General features: G+C 43.5%; 1 protein-coding gene across 2 annotated transcripts in view; it reads right to left on the bottom strand.

Annotated features, from left to right (window-relative positions):
- The window catches only part of LOC110301976 (aldehyde oxidase 3), a 91,525-nt gene that overhangs the window by 52,858 nt on the left and 11,059 nt on the right, over nt 1-27,608 (bottom strand). For both annotated transcript variants that reach the window (XM_021176186.3, XM_029479649.2), the window contains exons 6-13: nt 26,727-26,788; nt 24,091-24,171; nt 13,639-13,719; nt 10,416-10,560; nt 9,270-9,362; nt 5,488-5,639; nt 4,801-4,894; nt 2,031-2,140 (exon numbers count right to left, since the gene is read on the bottom strand). In XM_021176186.3, coding sequence (XP_021031845.1) covers nt 2,031-2,140; nt 4,801-4,894; nt 5,488-5,639; nt 9,270-9,362; nt 10,416-10,560; nt 13,639-13,719; nt 24,091-24,171; nt 26,727-26,788 — 818 coding nt within the window. The remainder of the gene's footprint in view (nt 1-2,030; nt 2,141-4,800; nt 4,895-5,487; nt 5,640-9,269; nt 9,363-10,415; nt 10,561-13,638; nt 13,720-24,090; nt 24,172-26,726; nt 26,789-27,608) is intronic.

Raw genomic sequence — 27,608 nt, 5'->3', positions numbered from 1 at the left:
ATGACTATTTACTGAGAAATGTTTCAAATCTATAACAGTTGTGAGGACAGAACATTAATAACTATATATCCTTCACTTCGGTTTGTGGCTTCACCAGTGATGAATCAGGTCTTCCCACCCTGACGGTTAAGACATACTCCTCCACTCAGTCTAAGTTGAAATGAGTCATTGGCTTTGTGATGCTTCATCTCTAAATATTTCTATATGTAACTCCTAAAATATAAGGGCTTTCTCCATAGCTCTAGGCCAACAGCATTATTAACAGCAAGCCTAACGATCCAATGATACAATGCTACTATCTAACATTCAGTCCATATTCACATTTCTGCATGTAGAACTCCCCACACCCCCAGCCCCGGGCGTGCCTTACCCATGAAGGTGAGATCTTCACAGCTCTCTTACTTTCTTTGTTCTACAAGAGTTTTCTGCCTTGTTCTTTCATGACACTGATTTGGGGAACAATAGACTGTTTGGGGACTGTCTCCTAGCTTATCTGATTCTATCTTTAGGAACTGATTTAGGTTGACCTTTGTGGGGTGACAGACACATAACATGGGTGATGTAGTATGGGATGTGTTTTTTAACTTCAGAGTCACCCTACTTGCTACAGATACCCTCACTAACACACATGAACTCCCGAATAGGCTCCATGCTTAGAACCCCATTTCTTTTCTCAATTTGGCAAAACTTGTTTTGAATTTGTAGTGTCTTTGATGTTAGCCTACAAGGTTCTGCAGGATGGGATCTTCTGATCTATCAAAAGCAGCAGATTTCCAATTTTATTGTTTAATGTATTCTGCCACATGGCTGAGCTTGAGCTAAAACTGTAATCTGTAAACTCTGGCAGAGGAAGAGTACAGTTTTAGCTCAAGTTCAGCCATGTGGTTAAGAGCACTGACTGCTCTTCCAGAGGTCCTGAGTTCAAATCCTAGCAACCACATGGTGGCTCACAACCATCCGTAGCAAGATCTGACGCCCTCTTCTGGTGTGTCTGAAAGTCAGCTACAGTGTACTTATGTATAATAATGTATAATAATAAATAAATCTTTGAGCCTGAGCAAGCAGGGACTGAGCGAGCGGAGTTGACCTGCACGAGCGAGTGGGGCTGACCGAAGCAAGCAGAGATCCTAGAAATTCAATTCCCAACAACCACATGAAGGCTCATAACCATCTGTACAGCTATATTGTACTCATATACATAAAAATAAATAAATAAATCTTAAAAAGAAAGAAAGAAAGAAGCGACTCTCATGTCCTTGGGATGCCCCCCGCTCAGAAACTCCTCAATAAATGTTGATTGAATGACTCGCACTGTGGACAAGCGTCAACAATGAGTCTGGTGGCAGTGATGACTGGGGTCTCATTTTTTTTTTTTTTTTTTGGTTGAACAGATCTCAGAAACAAAACCTGAGCTACAATAGTAACATTTGTCCAAGTTTCTGGATGGAAAATAGATATTGTTATTGAACAGAACGTGAGCCAGAACTGTGCTTCTCCAACAGTGGCCACACAAGAGCCTGCTAGGCTAAGAGCATCTCTGTATAGCCAGAGGTCACTGGTGCCTCACACACATCTCTGAAATGATCACTAATTTAAAGAAAACATTAAGATGGTACAGTAAGGCCATCTTTATTTTCTTCATTTTACTTAGCTCTTCTGAGGTTGATGGAGGCTTGGGGTCTTGGTCCTCCCAACTTTTCAGCATGAGTGTTGGGTTGAAATGATGAAACTTCCTTGGAGTGCAATCTCCTCACCTATGCATCAGGGGTCCTTTTCACTGAGCTACTATGGGTCCAAGGTCCTGAGGCTTAATGCTGCTGAAGAAGTATGAGGAAATAGTACACCATCCTGATGCTGCAAGACATGGTTGAAGGAGCTGGCTACATCTAATTTGATATTATTTGCACCTCTGCATGCATAAGGTATTTGTGACAAATTCTATGCTTCTCTATACCAAAGCTAATTCAAGATTTAAAAAAGAGAGAGAGAGAGAGATGCCAGTGACTATTATAGACCTTGTGACATCATACCTTGCTGGAGTGTGGCACAAAAACGGAGATGAGCACTTGCTCTGGCTTCAGGATTGCATCTGGAACTCCAGCGAGAAAATGATCATTCAGAGGGATTTGCTGTATTCCTTCTGTGAAGGGAAAAGCACTTTATCAAAGGCTTAGACCACTACTCTTTTACTGAATCCAGTGGTATTCTTCTTCTAAAAACAAATTCCAAAATGGGCAAATAGCTACCTGTGATGTCCTGACCACCCTGTGACCTGACTCTCATTTGGGGAAGATGGCCTTCTCCCTGTAGTAGCAGGATCATCCAGTGTGTGGGAAACTCTCTGCCTTGCTTACAGTGTATGTCTTATGGGGCAGAATAATTTGAATCCATGTGTATGTGTGGTCACTGTGCCAGACGATGTGTGGGCGGTGGGTGGGTAACATATGAATGAGAGAGGACAAGGACCTCGCGGGTTTGAAGAGATGTGGTAAGCAATCGGATGTTGCTTGTGAGGATGGTGGATGTTAGCAGCCATGACCAGAAACACACAAAGCAGCCATACATTCATGCAAATATTTCAAACCCAAATTCTAAAAACCCAGACCCAGAAATAAACATTACACTTTTAGAGAAAGTCACCTAGGAAAGGTGAAGTATTTATTTCCTTGTGACATTTTAAGAACTCTTTGGGGAGGTCTTCTTGCTGAGCCTGGGTGAGGATGAATCTTTGTCCTCTGAAGGTGGGTGTGCTCTGTGCTCAGAGGTAACAACCATTCAGGAGCCAGATTGATGGAAAGGATGGGGTCAAATTAACGACTACACTTCCTGACCAACAGTCAAGTGAAAATAGACTGATTTTTCTTGTGTAAGTTGTAAACCCGGAAGAATTTTCATTGTCCTTTCTCTTACCACACAGGGACCACTTCCCTGTCCTGTCCTATCCTATCCTGCTGGAAGCTCCCTTGTAAATACGTTTATCTGACAAGGTCAGCATAAATGACTGTTTGTTTAGTAGCCCTTGACATCATCCTTTCCTGTGGATCCTGCTATAGAATTTTCCCTGAGTTTGATCCAACACACACACACACACACACACACACACACACACACACACATGTACACACAGTACATGCAATATCGTGAATTAGTAAGAAATACATATTTGGCTTCTGCCCTAGTCTCTGACATTAATCTCTAGAGCCCTTGGGAACAGGAGAGCTACAAGGAGTCTGTCTTGCTTTTGAGTTTAGTTTTCTGATTCTGTTTGCTGATTTGGAACCTGTGTAATTTCCTGAGAGGTTAAGAGTATTTGACACAGCTTCTAAATTCCCTGGGGTTTCCTGCATGAAAGAAGCATCATTTTCATTAATGAAGTGACTCTTAGTGGGTACTTGAATGGACTCAGCATGGGAACTGGTTGCCAAGGTAACCAATCAGGTGATCAAAGGATTGACATTTTAGCAAACATCGGTGGCATCCTCAACCCCATCTCTCATGAGGCTCTAAAGCCTGGGACCTGATGGCAGAACACATGGAGATGACCAGCGGGTGGTGAGCTTGGAGAGGACTTAGAGGCATTAAATCTCTTCCCATAAACTGTGCTCTGTGTGAGCCTCACCTGCTGCTCACCAGGAAGCTTTGCAATGTCCCCTAGAGCACACAGGCAAGCCCAGCCAAGTGCTTACCTGGGTTTTGGGGAGCCAATGTAGCAAAATAATAAGAAGGGTAGGGCCATGGCCCTGACTTCTTTGGTCAGGAGTTCCAGAGACCCAGTTGGTGGCTGGGGTCTGAAGTGGCGACCCTTGAGAACTGACTCCTCAGCGTGTGGCTTATGATACTCTATGAATCAGAGTCAGAATCAAGCCAACTTCAGTTCAAGTCTGCTGGGGAGCTGCTTGCGGTGTGATCCCTGCCCATGTCTGCAGTCTAATGTGTTTTGTGCCTGCGGTACATGAGAGTTTAAAAGAAAAAGTTGGCTTTGTTCTTTAAAGTACTAAAGTTTAGCTTTAAAGGAAGTAAGTGATTGCTTTAGAATCTAAATATATGAGCGCAGGTGAGGTGAATCACCGCCAGCCAGAGAACAGGCAGAGCCAGCCACCATGAGAATAAACCCGGCGGTGTACCATTTCAGCCTCTGTAGTGTGAGCCAGCTGCAGTGCTGTTGCCGATGATCTGTGTCTTGGCAGCATCCTCTGTCTCTGTGACAAAGTGTCTACACAAAACATCTTAGGGGAGAAAGGGCTAACAGTGCAAAGGGCATCATGATGGGGAAGCAAGAGGGCGTGAGGCTGGAACTGTTGCTCTCATGCTGTAGACAGGCAACAGAGAGCAATGCTTACCTGCTCGGCTAAGTTTTCTCCCTCTTCAGTACAGAACCCAAGCCCAGGGAATGGATGTGGCCCTCCACTAGGGTGGGTCATTCCATCCCAACTAACCTGACCAAGACAGGCACTCCCGGGCATGCCCAGCTGCAGACTACTCTAGGCAATCCCTTACAGATCTTCCTAAAGTGTTTCCTCTTCCTGATTGTAGATCCTATCAGGTTGACAATTAGTGTAAATACCTAACACAACCAGATCAAAGGGCAAATCAAGTAGCGATGGGTTTACTGACAGGTCTGGCTTTCTTGAAGTGTGCCATTTGTTTACAGTCTTCCTGATGTGTGTGCGTCTAGGTCTTTCCACAACAAACTGAAACCTCAGCGCTGGGTTAGTGGTATAAACAGTGAGCTCCCGTCACCCCACATCTCTGTGCTTAGTGTCTGGGAAACTGTACTTAGAAGGGAACTCAGTAACTCACCTGTTGAAGCAACATTGAGGATGCAGTTGCCTATGCCCAAAATAGGGTTGAGGTCAGAGGTCGGCAGTCGACTGATAACATGACCACCTAAGGACTAAAGGAAAGATTTGTAAGCATCCCCGTGCTTTGGTTGTGAGTGCTGAAGTCCACCGAGCCTAGTGTTTCTTTTCAGGATAATATAGCAATTAGAATAAAACATGCCAGCAGGACTCCAGGTTTTCTTGCAAAATCTGAAATGTTTACAGCCACGACTTATCCTTTTAATTATTTGCAAAACAAAACAAAACAACAACAACAATAACAATCCCCTCCCCCCCCCCAAATTAGGAACACAGCGAAAGCCACCTCTATTAGGAAGGCGCTTGTTGTGATTTATGGATGTGGACATTGTTCCCGTTATGCATGTGAGGCTTGCATGACAGCAGACAAAAACATGGTTAAACAAAGCCACACAAATTGCATGTAAGTATTGGTGGGAGGTGGTACTATGAGTGTGGGGCCAGACATGTCCCTGCACACCAACTTGGTCATTTAAGTGGCTTTCGCCACAGGGATCTAGAAGTGGGTAACCTCTCATTCAGCCGTGTGGAAATCACAAATGGATACAGCCAGAAACAGAAATAGTGATCAATGCTATCTTCCCTCCTTAAAGAGTCCCCACCCAGAGGAGGGTTGCAGAGAACCTACGGCCACATTCCTGATCTGCTGCCCAGCCAGGGTCTTCAGCTGCTTCAGGAGAGCACGGTATATCTGCGTCTTCTCCTTGGGGAGCCTGGAGACCACATCAGACAAGACGTTCTTCACCTGGGTCAGGCTGAGGCCTGCGCCTAGTGTCAGCCCTGAGAGTGAGAGAGCTTTGTTAATGTTCTGGAAGCCGGGGAGTGAGGAGGAAAGTGAGGAATGACATCAAGAGTTGATTATGATGCTGTCTTTCCCACTCAGAAAGATTTCTCATGCTCATTAGATCACCTTATAAATATGAAGGAGAAGAGAGAGCAAAAATACTACATGATCCCTGAAAGGCACTCAAACACACCAGGCCAGCCAGTGCTCACTCCCTCCTGAGGGCTGAGGGCTGTCTGCTGCCCTCTGCCCAGCCTGTGACTTAGCATCAGGTGCTGTTTTCTGCCCCTGGTGTTTTGTTCACGCAGCCGCCACCTTCTCCATCTGTTGCTTCCCACCTACCTGCTCTGGCAGCTGCCTTCCCAAGTTGTAGTTTCATCAGGCTGCCCTGTTACTTGCCCCCTAACATATCATGTGTCTCTCTTGTACAGCCCTGGTCATAGCCGTGATCTTCCATGTAGCTTGTGTGAGGTCTCCCCTCAGCAGCAGATGGTAAGTGCCAGTGCAGCAGTGTGAAGACCTGCTTCAGACCACTGTTACCTCTGATGACTTGCACAGCATGTCTTTCCTTGGTTCATACCAAACCCTTCCCATTTCAAAGTTGAACTTGGATTCCGTTCCCTTGTCCACAGGTGCCCTCACATTTATTTTTTTCCTTCCATTTTCATGTGCATGTGAGTGTGTGTGAATGTGTGTGTTTGTATCTGTGCTGGCATATGTGTGCATATATAAGATTTTAGGATCGTCTTCTATCAGTTTTCCTCCTTATTTATTGAGGCAGAGTCTCTCAGTCAAACCCAGAGCTTGCTTATATGGATAATCCTGATAACCAGTTTGCTCTCGGGATCTTCTGTTGCTGCCTTCCAAAGTTAGAATTAAAGGCGGGCCATTCATACACCCACTCATGTTTCTGGAAATCCAAATGCTGGTCCTCAGGTTTGTGTGGACCACGAGTGCTTTTGACCACTGAGCCATCTTCCCAGCCTTGCCTTTCTCATTTATTATTTACTAGTAAACACGCATCTGTCCTTGTGTGACTAGTATTCTATCGTTCTCTAGTTGGAAGACTACCTTAAAAGACACTGTGAATAAATTTCCACCTGCCTCATCCACCGTGTAACTATTTCTGAGCATCTGCTGTGCTTATCATCCTAGGGCAGAGAATATAGACAAGGTCTCCTCTTAAGTCAGCATCCGGTAGGGAAAGAGAAAACTGGACAAGTAATAAACGGTGTGATTTCAGCTCTGCTAAGTGCTAGGACGATGCATGTGCAAGTTCCTCCTGGTGAGGTTTCTGGTCCTTGTGAATCATCACCCCACCAGCGGCCATGCTTAGAAAATCTTGTCGGGAAACCAGAAATGTTCAGCGAGTACTTCTCTGCTGTGTACGTGGCACCCTGTCTCGGACTGCCTATAGATAAAATGTTAATTTATAACTGCTTACCTTTCCCAGAACACACATGTTTTAGATTCTGATTTATCAGTGTACACTCAGCAGAGGGAGCTCGTGATTTAATTTTTGGTAAGTTAAGCAAAAGGGCTGTGGAGACAAGAATCTGCAGTAAGCAGGCTCTTGTCTCACAGGGCTTGCTTGCCTCCCTGGAGAAAGGCACGGTTGCTTCGGTTGGTGTTAATGGGTGTGGTGGATGACTTGTCTCCTGGCAGAATTCCTTTTGGTCAGGTTTTGATATGTTTGTCCAGTCAGTTAACTTAGAATAAACAGTCCAGCTCACAAGTCCAAAGATTCATCTAGAGAGATGAGATCTGTTTACTCGTCCGCCTCTCTTCCTCAAATGGCTTTTAATCTCACACTGTGAACTCAGGCTACCAACCTATTTGGCCTGCCTTCCTTTGGTTGTGACTTATCATTGAACAAACAGTGATCCAGGCCACTGGAAACTATAGATCAGGGATCTATTTACAGTCCAGTGGATGTTGAAAGGACGCTTACTACATGAGCATCCATTTGTCGGCAAGATGAAGACTGTCTGACTTGAGTGCTCAGAGACAGGGCTGTGACGTGACTCAGCAGCACTGAAACCAGGGCTGAGGATGGCAACCGTGACAAACCTAGTATGTGCGCCTGTGTATTGTTCCCAGGTTCTCAGTTACCCCAAGATGAGGCTTGCCAGGATCGTGACGGTCCGGTAGGAGGTCCCCCGGCACAGCGCATGCTCTTCTGCACAAGCTGCTCCAACAGGATGACAAGCGTGTGTGTGTGTGTGTGTGTGTGTGTGTGAGAGAGAGAGAGAGAGAGAGAGAGTCAGACAGACAGACAGACAGACAGACAGACAGTGACAGAGACATTCTACAGCTCAGACTGTCCTGGAATTCACTATAGAATAGCCTAGACTGGCCTCTAACTCACAGAAACCTTCCAATTTCAATCTCTCAGATGCTGAGATGACAGATATGAACTACTAAGTCTGGCTCAAAAGGCACCATTTAAAAATATCCTTCCCATAGCCGGGCGTGGTGGTACATGCCTTTAATTCCAGCACTCGGGAGGCAGAGGCAGGTGGATTTCTGAGTTCGAGGACAGCCTGGCCTACAAAGTGAGTTCCAGGACAGCCAGGGCTATACAGAGAAACCCTGTCTCGAAAAACCAAAAAAAGAAAAAAAAAAAAAAAGAAAAAAATCCTTCCCTTTATTAAATGTATCTGTTAATAGGAAATACACAACGTGTTGCGAAGAACATGGACACACACAACTCTCAGTCTGATGCTGGTAATTTTGAATCTGGTTTTCCACTAACAAATTCTTATTTACCTTTGTATTATTCCTTCCTTAAAAAAAAGTCCAAGATTCTTTTTAATTGAAGTTTGAAAAGCACTGGAAGTGTCACAATCCTAAAATTAGCACCATTTTGAAGGCTCCTGTTAGCTGTGGAGGAAGACTGCAGAAGATAAAATATGACTGACTAACAGCACCCACAGCATCACATCATGTGATGGCCTCCTCTCATATCTGCTGCTTGTGAGATGAACGCTGAGGGAAGAAACCGTGTCTTTCTTGGGAGACCGTATCAGCGAGCTCACAGCCCTGTACCTGGCTCATGGGAGAAACTCGATAACTTGAAAAGGAACTGAGAAAATGAATGTTGGGACATGGCTTTATTCTCCTGGCACTTTTCATGGCCTAGCATTTACCTAAAGCATTGAGTATGATCTCGTGCAGGAGGAGCATTGAGCTTCTCCTTGTTGGAGAGCTGTGGGCATTCCCTGAAATCAGTTCTGTGGTCCTGGAGAAAGAACTGAGGGCGTCTACCAGATGGAGTCTAGGGTAGCCAGAGTGAAGACAACAGGGAAGGTACTCTTCAAGGAGTGGGAACCTTAGACATAGCAGGACGAGTGTCTGAGCAAATCAATAAACATTATTCGAGGCCCAGTTCTCTGCAGAAAAAGTTGAATCTCAAGACAGGATGTGCAAACTTTTTTCAGGATTTTCTAAACTCAGGACATGTTCTTTACAAAGGATCAGTCACAGTTCATCACTGGTGTGCTGCGTGTGATCTCCTCCATCACACGAGCCTGTGATCTCCTTAGTGTCAAGCAACCTTTGCTTCCCCCCCCCCCCAACCATCCATTTGCAGCATACAGACCTTCTTAGAATAAATGAGAACATACCTTGCTTTGTATTAGTCACCACAAATAATTCTAAGATCCTTGCAGGAGAGATGATAATTGGATAAGAAACGTCTGTGAACTTCATATTAAGCCCTAAAAGAGAGAAGAATCATCATAATACAGGTATGCTGGGCCTGGTGGCACACGCCTGATCCCAGTGGCGCAGGAGGAGGGCAGCCCCACACGTCTCTACATCAAAACTTTAGAAGGTGAAGGGGGCGGAGGATACAGCATCAGATTGAGAGTTGTGTGTGTCCATGTTCTTCTCAACACATTGTATATTTCCTATTAACAGATACATTTAATAAAGGGAAGGATATTTTTTAATGTTGCTTTTTGAGCCAGACTTAGTAGCTCATATCTGTCATCTCAGCATCTGAGAGACTGGAATTGGAAGGTTTCTATGAATTTGAGGCAGAGCACTTGCCTACCATGGGCGATAGCTCAGGTTCCATCAAGGATAGAGGGGAGAGGGGGAGAAGGAAGTGGAGGAGGAATAAGAGGAGGAGGAGGAGAAAGAACAGGAGGAGGAGGAGGAAGAGGAGGAGGAGGAAGAGGAGGAGGAGGAAGAGCAGGAGGAGAAGGAGGAGGGAGAGGAGGAGGAGAAAGAGGAGGAAGAGGAGGAGGAGGAAGAAGAGGAGGAGGAGGGAGAGGAGGAGGAGGGAGAGGAGGAGGAGGAGGAAGAGCAGGAGGAGGAGGAGGGAGAGGAGGAGGAGAAAGAGGAGGAAGAGGAAGAGGAGGAGGAAGAATACACCAGCTAGATTTCATTTTGCAAGTAAGACTAGGACCTAGAACTCACTGAAATGAACTCAAGGGGAGGGAAGCCTGTTTCCTTTTTCGGTGGTCCTTACTCAGGCTGGGACTTTTTCATTAAGAAAAAGGTCTGTTTTACTATCTATTGGTGCCAGGAAGAAAATGAAAAACTTTCCCTCTACACTCCAAATCTAATCACATGCTATAGTTGGGATGAAAGGCCAAAGTACAATGTGGAAAGGGAAGGCATCCGTGCTACAAGCCAGCTATCAGCCAGGCCAAAGGAAGACATCCTGTAAACCGTGAATCTGCTTGTGAGCCAATGCTACAGCTTTCTCCTCTTTTCAGGAATCTGGGCACCAATGCAGGAAAGAAGTGGGTCTCGCTACCCACCCAGATAGGTGTTGCCAATCACGAGTGGAGCGCTGGGATGCTTCATTTTCAGTTCCAGAAGGTCATTTAGGGTTCCTGGGGCAATCCAGGTAGTCCTTTCCCCACGAAAAGTCAGAACTGTATTTTGGGACTCCTCGGCCATCCTCTGCAATATTTAAATTCAGACAATGGTGATGTCAGTGAGAAAACATGCATAGACTTCACAGCTCACTACTGGACAGGCAGGAGCAATGGATAACAGAACAAAGAAAGAAGCTAAGTCTTAATTCATAATTAAATTAATTCCTTCGAATATTTTTCTCCTCTTAAAGTTTAAAAATGAAGTAGATTTTAATGAAGTCTTAATTTATAAATAAACAAGACTCTTACATGCAAGGACAAGGACTGAGATATCTCATGTCAACCCTTATTCCCAACCAAAGATATGACTGTAGACTTCAACTACCAACAATGATATTCTATCAACAGAGAATTAAGCACATGTGAGCTGAGAGCTGCATGATGTTACCATGCAAAGAAGCGTGAGGAATATACCACGAGATAGGAGACCCAGGTTCTAACCCCAGCTTAGCTACTAGGTACCCAGATCAGTTTAGGAAAACTCTGGACCCTCTCTATGCCTAGCCAGGACACCCACACCCCCACAACAGCTAACAATCATCCATAATCCGAGTTCTGACGCCCTCTTCTGGCCTCTGTGGGTACTGCACACGTGTGGTATACAGACATACATTTAGGCAAAACATCCATTCACATAAAAATAAACAAATCTTTATTTGATGTGTGTGAAAATTAAGGGTGATATATGAGTGTCCTTTGGCTCTCAGTGGTCACTGAAATATGGGGTAAAATGGCTGTCAAACATCAACCCAGTAAAAACAAAGAATGTCAGGCTGGTTAAAGCCCGCAATCTAACAGTGATGTTCATGTTTACCAGGCAAACTGAGCCTCAAACTTACTGGTGGGGTTTTCTCAGTTGTTGGTGGGCAGACTTTCTTTAGCTTTTCCTCCCATCAATTTCTCTAAAACAAACGGCTGTGATCGGTAGCAACACATTAACATGAGTGAGTGTGGGATAAATATTCATGAGGATAATTTCATGCTCAGTCAAGCAGACTTTTAATTTTATTTTCCTTCCCTTCTTGTCTCTAGTGGACTTTCTGCGCACGCTGTTTTGATTCGATACAGGAGTCATTTAATATGCTCATATTTCCCGTCTAAAGTTGATCCTATCCTAGTAAGTCAAATCACATTTGGCAATGATTTTACAGTGTGCAGGAAACACCGTAACTATCCTCATTTAGTTTTACCAAAGAAAAGAATGGAATGAGGGCCAAATCAGAGATGTGGCCTGGTCAAAGTGACACAGGTGGTTAATGGGCCAAAGACGTGGACCCCAGGGCACCAGGTTTCTTGCCTGGTGTCCTCTGAAACTGGGGTTGTGGCATTTGGAAGAATGTTTTCTCAGGAATCAAATTGCTTAGTTTGTTTCGAGTGAGCTTTGGTAATATCCTTGAGAAGATATTTTATGAAAACATTCCGATCTCTGTGGGAGCATCCGCAGGGCAGATCTTTTGGTAAAATTTCTGTGTCTTCATAGATCATCTCACTGAATAATTTTGTCACACAGAAGTCCTGGCAAAAGGCTGCTGGAAATAAGCTGTCACTAAAAGCAGGCTGGTTAAATGAAATCCCCTTTATCACTGTAAATGTTGCATTAAGTTGTGTGTCTATCTATTGAGTGGGCAGAAGGAAGATGGACAGGAGAGGTCCTGGGGATGTGGGAAACTCTGACTGCTAAACGTTTCATACGCTCTCATCAGGTGAAGCCAACCCTTCTCAAAGTAGAGTGCAGCTCTCTGGGAAGTGCACCCAGAACTCGTTTTAAGGGCTCCAAAGCCAAAGCTATTTTATAATAAAGTACAGTGAGAATGACTTGTCTTCTTCCTCCGCATTATCTATGGAGTCTATGGTGGAGTGTTAAAATGCTCCACAGTGTGTGCTCTCACACCTCTGTCTGCAGCCCGGAAGTTGTGTGCAAACCTAATTAGTTTCGCTTAAGCCAGAGTTAAAAAAGATATACAAAAACCCAGAACAATACCACTCCATTGTTACTTCCCTTTGAGGAAAAATGAATGCTTTTCAAGAGTAATGTTTTATTTATCCTAAAAGACTCTTGGTGCTGGAAGGATGGTTCAGTGGTTAAGATCACTTCTTGATTTTCTGGAGGACCTAGGTTTGGTTCCCAGCACCCACACCCCCAAGACAGCTAACAATCATCCATAATTCCAGTTCTAGGAGATCTGACACTCTCTTCTGGCCTCCATGGGTACTGCACACGTGTGGTGTACAGACATACATTTAGGCAAAACATCCATTCACATAAAAATAAACAAATCTTTATTTTAAAAGTTTTCTCTGGTTACTTATTAAAAATGAATGGATGATTAAGATATTTTCCATTTTAATGTCACATAGAACATCCATCAATAGCTATGACCCATGCAACAAAAACTCTTTGGGTTGTCAGCAATTTTTAAAGATGTTAGTGGCTCTGAAACCAACCCAGTCAAGCAAAAACAAAAATAAAAAAATTAAAAAGCCACAAAGACCTAGGCAGAGTGACAGTGCCTAGGCTTACAACCAAAGCAGCAAAGAGGCAAACACACTACTGTAGGAGAAGATCCCAAGGGGGACACTGTCAAAGCAGGAACCTGCCCTCAGGAACAAGCAGTTTGTATTTTCTGTATCCTGGGTTTCTAGCTTGGGGCCTGACAGTTGGGGCTCTGCTAACAGAAGCTTTTGAAATAAGTACAAAGGAGTCCAAAGGATGCCTAGAGGAATGATTCGAAACAAGGAAAAACAAAAAACAAAAAACGGGGCATCTCAGTGCCTTGCATCAGTGTGGAGTGGCTGGCTACTGAAACAGACAGCTCAGACCTGCTCTTGTCTGTCTGCTCCTAGTCTTATCCTGAATTTTTTATGGATCCTCCTAAGCATTGAGTATCAGAACACATGTGCCCTGGATCTAGACAATGAGAAAGAGCAGGGTCAAGATGAGCCCTTGCATGAGCAAAGTTCAAAATGAATGAATGCTCTGGAGGGCTACATAGTACAAAGTGACCCAGAGGAGCCCATAAAAGCAGAGGCACAACTGAGGACGAGCTGGTGGGTGTGTCCCTTCTCTTGCAAGCATCATAAAACCAAATAAACCAGAACAAACCATCAGCTCAGGTGGAAATATAAGCTCCTGCGTTGGATCCAAGGGTTGAAATTCGTTTTTTTCATACAACTTGGTGCAAACCTAAAGAAGATAAAAAAAACTGTTTTAGTCTTTGTGGCAAAGGTTGGTAAAGCATTGGTTCTTAGCCAAGTGTTGAATGTCTACTTCCTGTTTGAAAAGCCTGGAATGGGGACTGGGATATGGGGCAAGAGCAAGAGAGGATGGGGGTGGGGGGGGGAGGGCAGAGAGGGCTAGAGAAAGGAGAGAACAAGACAGGGCTGCAGAAAGCTGCAGAGGGGAGGAGAGGCAAGAGACAACTAGGGCAGGCAGGAGGGGTTTGGGTAGGGTAGCAGATGGGAGCAAGAAACTCTTATGAGGCTGCAGTGTGTCCAGCCCTGGACCTAGGTTGAGAGCTTAGAACTTTGTGGTTGTTGAAAGTTGCAATTTTGCAGAGCCAGAGCCAAATTTATGTTAGGCTTTGTGTCTTCTTAATAACAGTCGTTCGTTGCCCACCTTTGTGTCTGACCCGACATCCTGTTGGCTACTGGGTTAAGTTTTATAATGTATTAAGCAGTATACTAGCTTCCACTGACCCCAAAGCTACTAAGATCCATAGCAGAATGTCCCTGATAACTAAGCCAGTGTTCCCACGGTTAGGTCTCAGGAAGTGCATATGTCCAGAAATGGCAGTCTTGGCCCAGCTCAAGCTGGACTGAAGAAAGATTTCTGAAGGATAGATATAAGCATGTCTCAGGAATCTATGAAAGGGGTCATTTCCCTTTCCTCTGGCAGAAGAGACACGTGGCTTTCCATTGACATATCTGCTGTTGCATGTCAAAGCCAACTGGCCCGGGCTCCTGCAGTCCTTATTCTACACTTCAAAGCTTCAGCCTGACCCTGCTCACCTCAGAACCCCACTCTCTATATAACTTTTCCCTGCCATTCTCCCTTTCCTACCCTGGCTGTGGCCAATCTGCTGCTTTTTCTCTCTGCTCTGGACTCTCCCAGGTGCCTCTGAATATTTTTTCTTGCTTCTTCACACTAACCCTGCCTCAAGCATGGAGTGGTCACGTGGTTTCTTTACTAAGCCCCTCACAATGTAGTTTGTGAATGCAACCGATTAATGGCTCACTCTTTCTCTCGCTCTCCTTCTCTCCCTCTCCCTACTGCCCCCCCAATTCCAGTACAGGGTCTTTCTACAGAATCCTGGCTGTCCCTGAACTCACTCTGTAGACCAGGCTGGGCTTAAACTCAGAGAGCCACCTGCTTCTGCCTCCCAAGTGATAGGTTAAAGGCAAGTGACACCACACCTGGCTATAATTTTCGTTTCTTCCTCTCTCTCTCTCTCTCTCTCTCTCTCTCTCTCTCTCTCTTTCCCTTCCTTCCTTCCTTCCTTCCTTCCTTCCTTCCTTCCTTCCTTCCTTCCTTCCTTCCTTCCTTCTTTCTTTCTTTCTTTCTTTCTTTCTTTCTTTCTTTCTTTCTTTCTTTCTTTCTTATGTGACTATAGAATTCTTGTAACTGTTTCCATGGGAGAACCTGTTACTGAGAGCAAGATGAATCTGTATTCTCAGACCATGACCACTTATATTAGGATCAGAATAAGCTATCTCTTATTCTCCTTGGAGAATGGAGCTGTGATCTGCATTTACAAGGACTTGTGGAGATCAGGTGGTCCCATGTAAACTACTCTGTAGTGTGTAGGACAGGAGCTTTCAGACTGCCTTGTGCTGAGGGACTCCACTACATCTTGTTTGTGCATGCAGACACCACCACTTGCCTAGCAGCAAACCAGGAGGCACAGTCTGATAACTTATTCAGGCAAAACAAAATGCGTGCTGGGGAAGATTGGGAGCACACAACATATTAAAACCGTATCAGAAAAATCAGGCCCAAGGACTCATCAAATATACTAGATCAGCAAAGAACTCACCTGAGTCATCAAAAACGAGAACTCTGATACTGCCATTGAAGGCCACACTAATCTGTTATTTGGTCATCTAGTGTGTGTGCATCAAGAGACTGGCAGGCAGAGAACTCGGTTGTCCCCAGAGCTCAGCATTGTCCCTACTGCTTGATTGGTTCTCTCCTTGGAATGCCCAATTTGCTGTCAGTCCCCCTGCCTGGCCCCTACTTGCTTTGAGCCTGGCTTGGCTCTACCTCCAGCTGCTCTCTAATTCCGTTCTTAATAACTTACCCAACCACCTGCAATGGCTCTCTGCATCTGTATTAGATGCTGCCATCAATAAACCCACCCTTCCAAGTCTGTAGCCTCTTTAACCCCTTTGTAGTCATTCTATAACATACATAGCTTAATGTGTGGAGTGTGTGATTGGGAGTTAAAATGAGTAGTTGAGGTTGGAATACAAGAGCTGCTCTTGCAGGGAGTCACAGAGTTGCAGCCAACAGAGCTGCCACCATGCAGAGTGCCTTTATGTATATGGTATGGAAAGCACTCAATGTGGCTTTAAGAAGCCCACTCCCACCTACTCTCTGGTTATTGATCACTGGCCTTCTCCCGCCAAGCCCCTCTACAGGGGGCAAGGAGATCCCAGAGTGGGGGACATTCCACTCACAGCCAGCAGCCCACTGTCTCTTAGCTGCAGGCTTTTGCCACCAGGACCTCAAGATTCCCCAACCCAGAAGCCTCAAATTCACTCCCAAGACCCATGTGGGCCTCTGTTCCATTCCTTTCTCATCAAGAGCAGAAATGCCTGAGTAGTGGCTAAGAAAAAGTGGGTTGTGAATGGGTATAATTTGGACACAGGGTTTACAGTCTGTGATGCCACTGGTGTGGGACACAACTGGGCATAGAGAGATGAGAACTGGGCTCAATGCCTCATGCTCCTTCTGTGGGCCTGCAGATGGCAGTCACCTTGCACAGGGATATTTGGTGGCTGGGGGGTAAAGAACCTACAATATTCTTTCAAATTTTTTCCTTTCCCTTTTCTCTAAACTAGAAATCAAGTGAACTTGACTTTTAGAGGAAATTGTAATTTTAATGCAACTACTAGGAGATCGCTACCTTGTATCCCAGGTCTCTCAAAGACCAGTCTGGGCAGGAGAACTCACAGGCCACAGAAGAAACAGAGCTTCTAGGACAGGGTCCCTTCCAGCCTTCATCTTCAGCCAGGAGGCAGAGCTGAGCTCCAGACCTCTGTGCAACTTACCTGCCAGAGGAGAGCTTGCCTGCAGAGAGGGCTTTGACCACTGGGACTCAGGAGAGAGTTGGACTCCCAGGAGTGCTGATAGAGCCTAACAGAATCACAGAAGGAACAAGCTCCAGCCAGAGACAGCTAGAACATGTAACACCAGAGATTACCAGATGGAGAAAGGCAAAAGTAAGAATCTTACTAACAGAAACCAAGACCTTTCGGCATCATTGTAACCCAGTACTCCCACCACAGCGAGTCCTGGATACCTCAACACACCTGAAAAGCAAGATTTGGATTTAAAATCATATCTCAAGATGCTGGTAGAAGATTTTAAGAAGGGCACTAATAACTCACTTAAAGAAATAAAGGAGAACACTGCTAAACAGGTAGAAGTACTTAAAGAGGAAGCACAAAAATCCCTTAAAGAATTACAGGAAAACACAACCAAACTGGTGATGTAATTGAACAAAACCACCCAAGATCTAAAAATGGAAGTAGAAACAATAAAGAAAACCCAAAGGATGACAAATCTGGAGATAGAAATCCTAGGAAAGAAATCAGGACCCATAGATGTGAGCATCATCAACAGAATGCAAAAGATGGAATAGAGAATCTCAGGTGCAGAAGATTCCATAGAAAACATGGTCACAACAATCAAAGAAAATGCAAAATGCAAAAATATCCTAATTCAAAACATCCAGGAAACCCAGGACACAATGAGAAGACCAAACCTAAGGATAATAGGTATAGATGAGAATGAAAATTTTCAACTTAAAGGGCCAGTAAATATCTTCAACAAAATTATAGAAGAAAACTTCTCTAATATAAAGAAAGATGACCATGAACACACAAGAAGCCTACAGAACTCCAAATAGACTGGACCAGAAAAGAAATTCCTTCTGACACATAATAATCAGAACAACAAATGCACTAAATAAAGATATAATATTAAAAGTAGTAAGGGAAAAAGGTCAAGTAACATATAAAGGCAGACCTATTAGAATTACACCAGACTTCTCACCAGAGACTATGAAAGCCAGAAGATCCTGGACAAATGTCATACAGACCCTAAGAGAACATAAATGCTAGCCCAGGCTACTATACCCAGCAAAACTGTCAATTACCACAAATGGAGAATCCAAAGTATTCCATGACAAAACCAAATTCACACAATATCTTTCAATGAATCCAGCCCTTCAAAGAATAATAATACTCCAACACAAGGAGGGAAATTGCGCCCTAGAAAAAGCAAGAAAGTAATCCTTCAACAAACCTAAAAGAAGATAGCTGCAAGAACAGAATCCCAACTCTAAGAACAAAAATAACAGGAAGCAACAATTACTTTTCCTTAATATCTCAATATCAATGGACTCAATTCCCCAATAAAAAGACATAGGCTAACAAACTGGCTACATAAACAGGACCCAATATTTTGTTGCACATAGGAAACCCACCTCAGGGACAAAAACAGACACTACCTCAGAGTAAAAGGCTGGAAAATAATTTTCCAAGCAAATGGTCTGAACAAACAAGCTGGAATAGCCATTCTAATATCGAATTAAATCGACTTCCAACCCAAAGTTATCAAAAAAGACAAGGAGGGGCATTTCATACTTATCAAAGGTAAAATCTTCCAAGATGAACTCTCAATTCTGAATATCTATGCTCCAAATGCAAGGGCATCCACATTCATTAAAGAAACTTTAGTAAAGATCAAAGCACACATTGCACCTCACACAATAATAGTGGGAGACTTCAACACTCTACTCTCATCATTGGACAGATCCTGGAAACAGAAACTAAACACAGACACATTGAAACTAACTGAAGTTATGAGACAAATGGATTTAACAAATATCTACAGAACATTTTATCCTAAAACAAAAGGATATACCTTCTTCTCAGCACCTCATGGTACCTCCTCCAAAAGTGACCATATAATTGGTCACAAAACAGGCTTCAACAGATACAAGAATATTGAAATTATCCCATGCATCCTATCAGATCACCACGGACTAAGGCTGATCTTCAATAACAACATAAATAATATAAAGCCAGCATCCACATGGAAGCTAAACAACACTCTACTCAGTGATAACTTGGTCAAGGAAGAAATAAAGAAAGAAATCAAAGACTTTTTAGAGTTAAATGAAAATGAAGCCACAACATACCCAAACTTATGGGACACAGTGAAAGCAGTGCTAAGAGGAAAACTCATAGCTCTGAGTGCCACTAAAAAGAAACTAGAGAGAGCATACACTAGCAGCTTGACAGCACACCCAAAAGCTCTAGAACAAAAGGAAGCAAATTCACGCAAGAGGAGTAGATGGCAGGAAATAATCAAACTCAGGGCTGAAATCAACCAAGTGGAAACAAAAAGAACTATACAAAGAATCAACCAAACCAGGAGCTGTGTTTTTAAGAAAATCAACAAGATAGATAAACCCCTAGCTAGACTAACTAGAGGGCACAGGCACAATATCCTAATTAACAAAATCAGAAATGAAAAGAGAGACATAACAACAGAACCTGAGGAAATGCAAAACACCATCAGATCCTACAACAAAAGCCTATACTCAACAAAACTGGAAAACTTGGATGAAATGGACAATTTTCTAGACAGGTACCAGGTACCAAAGTTAAATCAGGATCAGATTAACAATTTAAACAGTCCCATATCCCGTAAAGAAATAGAAGCAGTCATTAATAGTTTCCCCCAAAAAAAAAAAAAAAAAAAAGCCCAGGACCAGATGGGTTTAGTGCAGAGTTCTATCAGGCTTTCAAAGAAGACCTAATTCCATTTCTCAGCAAACTATTCCACAAAATAGAAACAGAAGATACTCTACCCAATTCATTTTATGAAGCCACAATTACTCTGATACCTAAACCACAAAAGACCCAACAAAGATAGAGAACTTCAGACCAATTTCCCTTATGAATATTGATGCAAAAATACTCAATACAATTCTCATAAACTGAATCCAAGAACACATTAAAACAATCATCCATCCTGACCAAGTAGGCTTCATCCCAGGGATGCAGGGATGGTTTAATATACGGAAATCCATCAACGTAATCCACTATATAAACAAACTCCAAGACAAAAACCACATGATCATCTTGTTAGATGCAGAAAAAGAATTTGACAAAATCCAACACCCATTCATGATAAAAGTCTTGGAAAGATAAGGAATTCAAGACCCATACCTAAACATGATAAAAGCAATCTACAGCAAACCAGTAGCCAGCATCAAAGTAAATGGTGAGAAGCTGGAAGCAATCCCTCTAAAATCAGGGACTAGACAAGGCTGTCCACTTTCTCCATACCTATTCAACATTGTACTTGAAGTTCTAGCTAGAGCAATTCGACAATAAAAGGAGACCAAGGGGATACAAATTGGAAAGGAAGAAGTCAAATATTACTATTTGCAGATGATATGATAGTATATATGTGACCCTAAAAATTCCACCAGAGAACTCCTAAACCTGATAAACAGCGTTGGTGCAGTAGCTGGATATAAAATTAACTCAAACAAATCAGTGGCCTTTCTCTACACAAAGGATAAACAGGCTGAGAAAGAAATTAGGAAAACAACACCCTTCACAATAGTTGCAAATAATATAAAATACCTTGATGTGACTCTAACTAAGCAAGTGAAATATTTGTATGATAAAAACTTCAAGTCTCTGAAGACAGAAATCAAAGATCTCAGAAGACTGAAAGATCTCCCATGCTCATGGATTGGCAGGATTAATATAGTAAAAATGGCTATCATGCCAAAAGCAATCTACAGGTTCAATAAAATCCCCATCAAAATTCCAACTCAATTCTTCACTGAGTTAGAAAGGGCAATTTGCAAATTCATCTGGAATAACAAAAAACCTAGGATAGCTAAAGTTATTCTCAACAATCAAAGAACCTCTGGTGGAATCACAATCCCCGACCTCAAGCTGTACAACAGAGCGATTGTGATAAAAAACTGCATTATACTGGTACAGTGACAGACAATGAAATAGAATTGAAGACCCAGAAATGAACCCACACACCTACGGTCACTTGCTCTTTGACAAAGGAGCTAAAACCATCCATTCAGTGGAGAGAAGACAGCATTTTCCTTTTTAAAAAAAATATTTATTTATGTATGTATTATACATACACTGTTGCTGTTTTCAGACACACCAGAAGATGACATCAGATCCCATTACAGATGATTGTGAGTCACCATGTGGTTGGTGGAAATTGAATTCAGAACTTCTGGGAGAGCAGTCAGTGCTCTTAACCACTGAGCCATTTCTCCAACCCCCAGCATCTTCAACAAATGGTGCTGGCTTAACTGGTGGTTATCATGTAGAATGCGAATTGATCCATTCTTATTCCCTTGTACAAAGCTCAAGTGTAAGTGGATCAAGGAACTCCACATAAAACCAGAGACACTGAAACTTATAGAGGAGAAAGTGGGGGAAAACCTCGAATATAGGGGCACAGGGAAAAAAAATCCTGAACAGAACAACAATGGCTTGTGCTGTAAGAACAAGAATCGACAAATGGGACCTCATAAAATAGCAAAGCTTCTGTAAGGCAAAAGACACTGTCAATAAGACAAAAAGGCCACCAACAGATTGGGAAAGGATCTTTACTAATCCTAAATCCAATAGGGGACTAATATCCAATATATACAAAAAAACTCAAGAAGTTGGACTCCAGAAATCAAATAACCCTATTAAAAAATGGGGTACAGAGCTAAACAAAGAATTCTCAACTGAGGAATACTGAATGGCCGAGAAGCACCTGAAAAAATGTTCAACATCCTTAATCATCAGAGAAATGCAAATCAAAACAACCCTGAGATTCCACCTCACATCAGTCAGAATAGCTAATGTCAAAAATTCAGGTGACAGCAGATGCTGGCGAGGATGTGGAGAAAGAGAAACACTCCTCCATTGCTGGTGGGATTCCAAGCTTGTACAACTACTCTGGAAATCAGTCTGGCGGTTCCTCAGAAAATTGGACATAGTGCTACCGGAAAATCCAGCAATACCTCTCCTGGGCATATACCCAGAAGATGTTCCAACTTTTAATAAGGACACATGCTCCACTATGTTCATAGCAGCCTTATTAATAATAGCCAGAAGCTGGAAAGAATCCAGATGTCTCTCAACAGAGGAATGGATACAAAAAATGTGGTACATTTACACAACGGAGTACTACTCAGCTATTAAAAACAATGAATTTATGAAATTCTTAGGCAAATGGATGGATCTGGAGGGTATCATCCTGAGTGAGGTAACCCAATCACAGAAGAACACACATGATATGCACTCACTGATAAGTGTGTATTAGCCCAGAAACTTAGAATACCCAAGATACAATTTGCAAAACACATGAAACTCAAGAAGGAAGACCAAAGTGTGGATACTTCATCCTTCTTAGAATGGGGAACAAAATACCCATGGAAGGAGTTACAGAGACAAAGTTCAGAGCTGAGATGGAAGGAAGGACTATCCAGACACTGCCCCACCTGGGGATCCATCCCATAAACAACCACCAAACCCAGACGCTATTGCATATGCCAGCCAGATTTTGCTGACAGGACCCTGGTATAGCTATCTCTTGTGAGACTATGCCAGTGCCTGGCAAATACAGAAGTAGATTCTCACAGTCATCTATTGGATGGAACACAGGGCCCCCAATGAAGGAGCTAGAGAAAGTACCCAAGGAGCTAAAGGGGTCTGCAACCCTATAGGAGGAACAACAATATGAACAGATCAGTAACCCTCACCCCCACCCCCCAGAGTTTGTCTGTCTAGTTGCATATGTAGCAGAGGATGGCCTAGTCGGCCATCAATGGGAGGAGAGGCCCTTGGTCTTGCGAAGATGATATGCTCCAGTACAGGGGAACGCCAGGGCCAGGAAGTGGGAGTGGGTGGGTTGGAGAGCAAGGGGGGGCGGTATAGAGGACTTTCGGGATAGCATTTGAAATGTAAATGAAGAAAATATCTAATAAAAATAAATAAATAATGTAACTACTATAATACCAATGGGAGTTTCCTTTTGTTTAAACATGTGTGTGTGTGAGTGTGTGTGTAATTATAATAAAATCATGTTGAACTGCAGAAAAGTCTAGAAACAAAACAGCTTCATAATAGCATAGTGCAGAAGAACCTACTATTGCTATGCATATTTTTCTACTTCTAATTTCACTTTTATATATGTACTTATACTGCGTATGCATATTTAATAGTATCAAATTCTCAATTTTAAATTACTTCACATTAAAGAAATTATTTTTATTTTAAAACTCTTTAAAAGATTCCAGGTTAGTGTAAATTCCAATGAAGTAGTTGTGTCAGGATAGTCTTAAATGATCTCCTCTTGCTAGACATTCATGTTAGCACAGATCCTGGTTATAATTATAACAATATATTTGTTTTATATATGTGTTAAATAGAAATATAAACACAAACATGCTGTGGTGCATATCTTTTTCCATAATAAATATTTGACCTACATCTAATTTTTTTTCCTGGAGTGGATTTCTGGAAGCGCAATTGCTCAGTCAGAAAGTATGGAAACAGAAATCTAACACGCAGATTCCACTGCCTTCCACAACTGGCTAAAAGGGTAATTCTGAACCTCCGTCATTAGGGAAATCAGATATTTAATAAGCAACTGCTGCTCATTTATCAATGGATTTGGGGCTTCGTGAGCACGCATACCTTACTCCAAACTACCTGCAGTGATCACCCAATCAGATTCAAGAGGATGCGAATCTAGAGTGTGGAAGTCACAGAGCTTGGTTGACAGGCCCTGTCTTTCTAAAGACATCCCGCCACAATTGTGTCACCTTTACTCTTCACTGCAGTCCAGCTCCCCCCAACCCCCACCCCTGGAGTGGACTCACGTTGGCAGTGACCAAGGTCAGTGAAAAGAAAGAGGGGGAAAGGCCAGGAGAAAGACAGTTGTTTTTAGACCCTCTGCTTTTTCCTAACATGCAAAAAACTTCTGACTCATGCCGGTGGATTGCAGGTGGGATGCGGGTGGGATGCTGGTAGGATGTGAGGTGTGCAGGGGTGTGTGTGAGTGAGATGCAGGCAGAGGATGGAGGGACGAGGGGGGGATGGGAGGATGGGGGATGGGGAGTGCAGGGGGATGGGAGTGGGATGCGGGTGAGATGTGGGTGGAATGTGAGTGGGGTGCCGGGGGGGGGTTCATGGGGGGATATAGGAGGGATGGGGGGATATGTGCTGAGGCCAAATGTAAGAAGATGGAGGGAAATGAGGGAAGAAAAGGGAAACTCACACTATTTTTTCTCTCAGGCTCGTTTTTTTCTTCATCCAAGCAACATTTCCCTTCCCCATTCATCTGGCAGCAAGCTGAACTCTGTGGAAAACGTTAACAGTGAAATCAGAGAGGCACGGAGTTGTAAGAATCCAGAGGTGAGGGCAGCTATAACGATCATGCGCGATGCTCTCAGTGCACGTCCTCTGGAGCTCATACTGATGATGATTGTCTTATAGGGAGTTCTCGCCCAAGAATGGATGAATGCCAGGGCAGCCAGGGAAGATTAATATTTAAAGGACAAACTAGGACCCCTTTGGCTTCCCTTTACCCCCAAGTCTCTTGCATCCTTGCCTTTTGTCAAGGTAGAACACAGCAAGAGACCCCTTGCTAGATGAAACACCTTGATCTTGAATTCCTAGCCTCCAGGTCTGTGACCCAATAGACCCAACAGACCCAATATTCTGCTCATCAGAACCCATCTGGCGTATGGTACTCGGTGACAGCAGCATAGATAGGACTAGGACACAGTAGTAGTGGAAGTGGTAGACTCTATTAGTTGTGGTCTAGATTTGGTTGAGCAAAGACTTTGTGCTCAGCACAATGTTCCATGTTTTGTAGACATGCTTTGTTTTCGTTCTTTTAGTCATGACTCCACTTCCCAGACAAGGAAGCAAAGGTGTAGAAAAGTTATGAGATTTATCAAATGATGCAGCAAGAGAATTCTGGAATCAGAATGTGAGGCTACGCGTCCAGATATGGAGCTAGTTCGTGCTCATTCAGCATAACTTTATAGTCTCTCTCTAATTTTTAATAGTACCTGCCATTTCCTGATGGTCTTTCCTAGTCTGGGTTTTGTGATCATTGCTTTTCATGTGTTATACAACTTTTAATCTTCAAAGACCCTCTGCAGAAAGACAAGTGGGAGGCAGGTTGTCCAAGGGAGGAGTGTGAGGCCTAGGGGTCCTGGAGCTTCTGAAATCAGGACAGTGCCCTCTGGGTTCTCACCAAGATGCGGGGACTAGATTCCACTGACACATCCTTCCTATAGTTGAACCTGTGGCCACTCCTGAGTAGCCTTAGAATGGGCCAAGATCCTGTGATCACTGGGTTTAAACTTGCAGCCCACCAACCTAACTCAGCGGGTAGACTGGTCTGGGGGTGGTGGACTGGAAACTGAGTGCTTTAAAGAACTTCTTGTTTGTTTCTTCTGATGGGACAAGGTCTTACTTTGTAGCTTACATCATCTTTGAAATCAGTGTGTAGCCTAGACTGGTGTTGATCTTACAGTTAATCTTCCTTAGCCCATTTCTTGAGTGCTGGGTTTGCACATGTGTGTAAGCATGCAGTTATAAGGACTTCTGGGAGCTGGTGAGACAGCTCAGTGGATAAAGTGTTTTCTAGGCAATGCAGACAATCTGAGTTCAATCCCTGGAACTCAGGTAAAGGTAGAAAGACAGAACCAACCTAACAAGTTGTCCTCTGACCTTCACACGTGTGTCCTTACACACATACATCATACACATGTACTCACATACTATACAGCTTTAAAACATTAAAAAAAAAAAAACAAAAACCTTTGAACCAGATAATTTATGAGCCTTTGGGTTGGTGAAACACCCTCGTGTGAGGAACGTGAGAGACCTCAAGTCTGCTGACAGGAGCCCTTTCTGTCCAGTGTACCAATCCATCTAGTGTTTACCTGTTCCCTTTATAAGAGATTTTATAATAACTCAGCAAGCATGAGCAATGCTTCCTGAGTTATGTTGACTATCCTGGCAAAATCCTGGGGCAGGGTGGGGGTGGGGTGGGGGGACGAGGGCATTGAATTACTGATCTTTAGTTAGTGGGTCAGAAATACCAAAGGCCTGTTGGCACTTGGTAAGAGGGACTCAGTCTTGTGATCCCTTAACTTGTAGATTATGACACTAACTCTGAGTAGTTAATGTCAGAACTAACTAGATTAAAGCCCAGAGCATCCAGTGACTGTCTAGAGAGTTGGAAGGCTGCTTGGTGTGGGAAACACTACCCAGGTCAGAATTGTTCCATCAGGGTGTGAGGAAGCACTTGGTGTGTGCCTCAGAAGGGCATGCAGATGGCGAGCGTGGGTGGAGGGATTCTGAAATTGATGCTTTGTGGATGCTGCAGGTCCCGCTTTCAATTGATTTCGCCTAATGTGAATGATGGGACCCAGCTTCTCGGCTCTTCCCCATCTCGCATCAGTATTAATCTCAGATGGAATCGCACTCAGTGCAAAGGGGGACATTCACTTGATGGAAACGTTACGCTCTGGCCATGTCTCAACCAAAAGTGCTGTGGAAGAGACAGTCTGAGAAACAGACTTATATCAGTTTCTCTTTATCACGGAGCAAGATGTTAGAATGGCCTAATCCATTTTCACTAAGAATATGCCATTTCCAAACTTCACCTTCAAAAAAGAGCTATTATGGTGCTACCTGTCTATTTCTGAAAGAAAAAAAAAGTACACAGCTACGCTTACAGAAATGGGCAAAAACAGAAAATCATTTTTCTTTAAAACACAGCATTGTACTTTCCTTGAAGTCCATCTGGTGTGTGTGGGAGGGGGGTTGTTAGGAAGAGGCAGTGTCGGGTGGGCATGATGGCGGCTCAGCAACCATCCGTCATTTCGTACTCACGGGGCAGAAACTTTTCGCACTCTCCACAATGGGCCTGTATCCAGTGCAGCGGCATAGATTCCCTGGGTGAGAGAAATACACAGTTTCAACTCTAAGGCCATTTCTCTGAGCTTGCTGTATCTCTCTCTTCACCCACCCTGCCGATCATTTAAAATTCCTGAGAGTATTTCTAGATTTCACTCATGTTATCAGAAGCTACTCAGGACCGATTTGTGGGTACAGTCTTAAGAGAGGTACAGAACAGAAACATTGTGAAAAGAAAAGACAAAATCAGAGAGAACCTCTGTAAGGGCTACACGTCACACACCAGAGATGCACATCCTTTGTGAACATGCACAGCTGGAATCTACACTGTGTTTCAGCACAACTTAAAAACAGGAGCTCACCGCATAAAAGAGACCATCATCTATAACAGAGATGCACCGCCTGTTAGATAAGACTTGAGTTCCCCAAATCCAATTCTTCCTTGTAACTTAACCTATCACACATGCTATTGGCTCTCTCCAAATTGCCTTGTGGGATCTGGGACCCAGGAGCTACCTCGGATGCAGCTGCTTCAGCCATGTCTGTTCTGTGACCCTGTTGAGGATCTCATGTCTCCACCAGCTTCCAACAGACAGTGGCAGGAGAACTTGTTAGCTGGTGAGCAGGGTGACGTCAAAGCCCTTGGCAAGTTCTTCAGGATCAGAAGATGGCGTTAACATATCGCATACTATCAGAGGGACTGACCCCGACACAGAGGGATCACCTCACACAAAGACTGGGAAAGGCATGTCTGAAGGCACAGCACCCTTGTCTTATCACGATATCCCCCCACTGTCATTAATGTCTAGTCTTTTTAGACTACTGGCTCTCACTGCTACCAGATGAGTTAAGTAGACT

The sequence above is a fragment of the Mus caroli genome, unplaced genomic scaffold, assembly GCF_978045245.1.
Source record: "Mus caroli unplaced genomic scaffold, Mus_caroli_1 scaffold_1, whole genome shotgun sequence".
In the NCBI taxonomy this organism is placed as follows: domain Eukaryota; kingdom Metazoa; phylum Chordata; class Mammalia; order Rodentia; family Muridae; genus Mus; species Mus caroli.
This window is presented reverse-complemented; position numbering and strand designations above follow the sequence as displayed.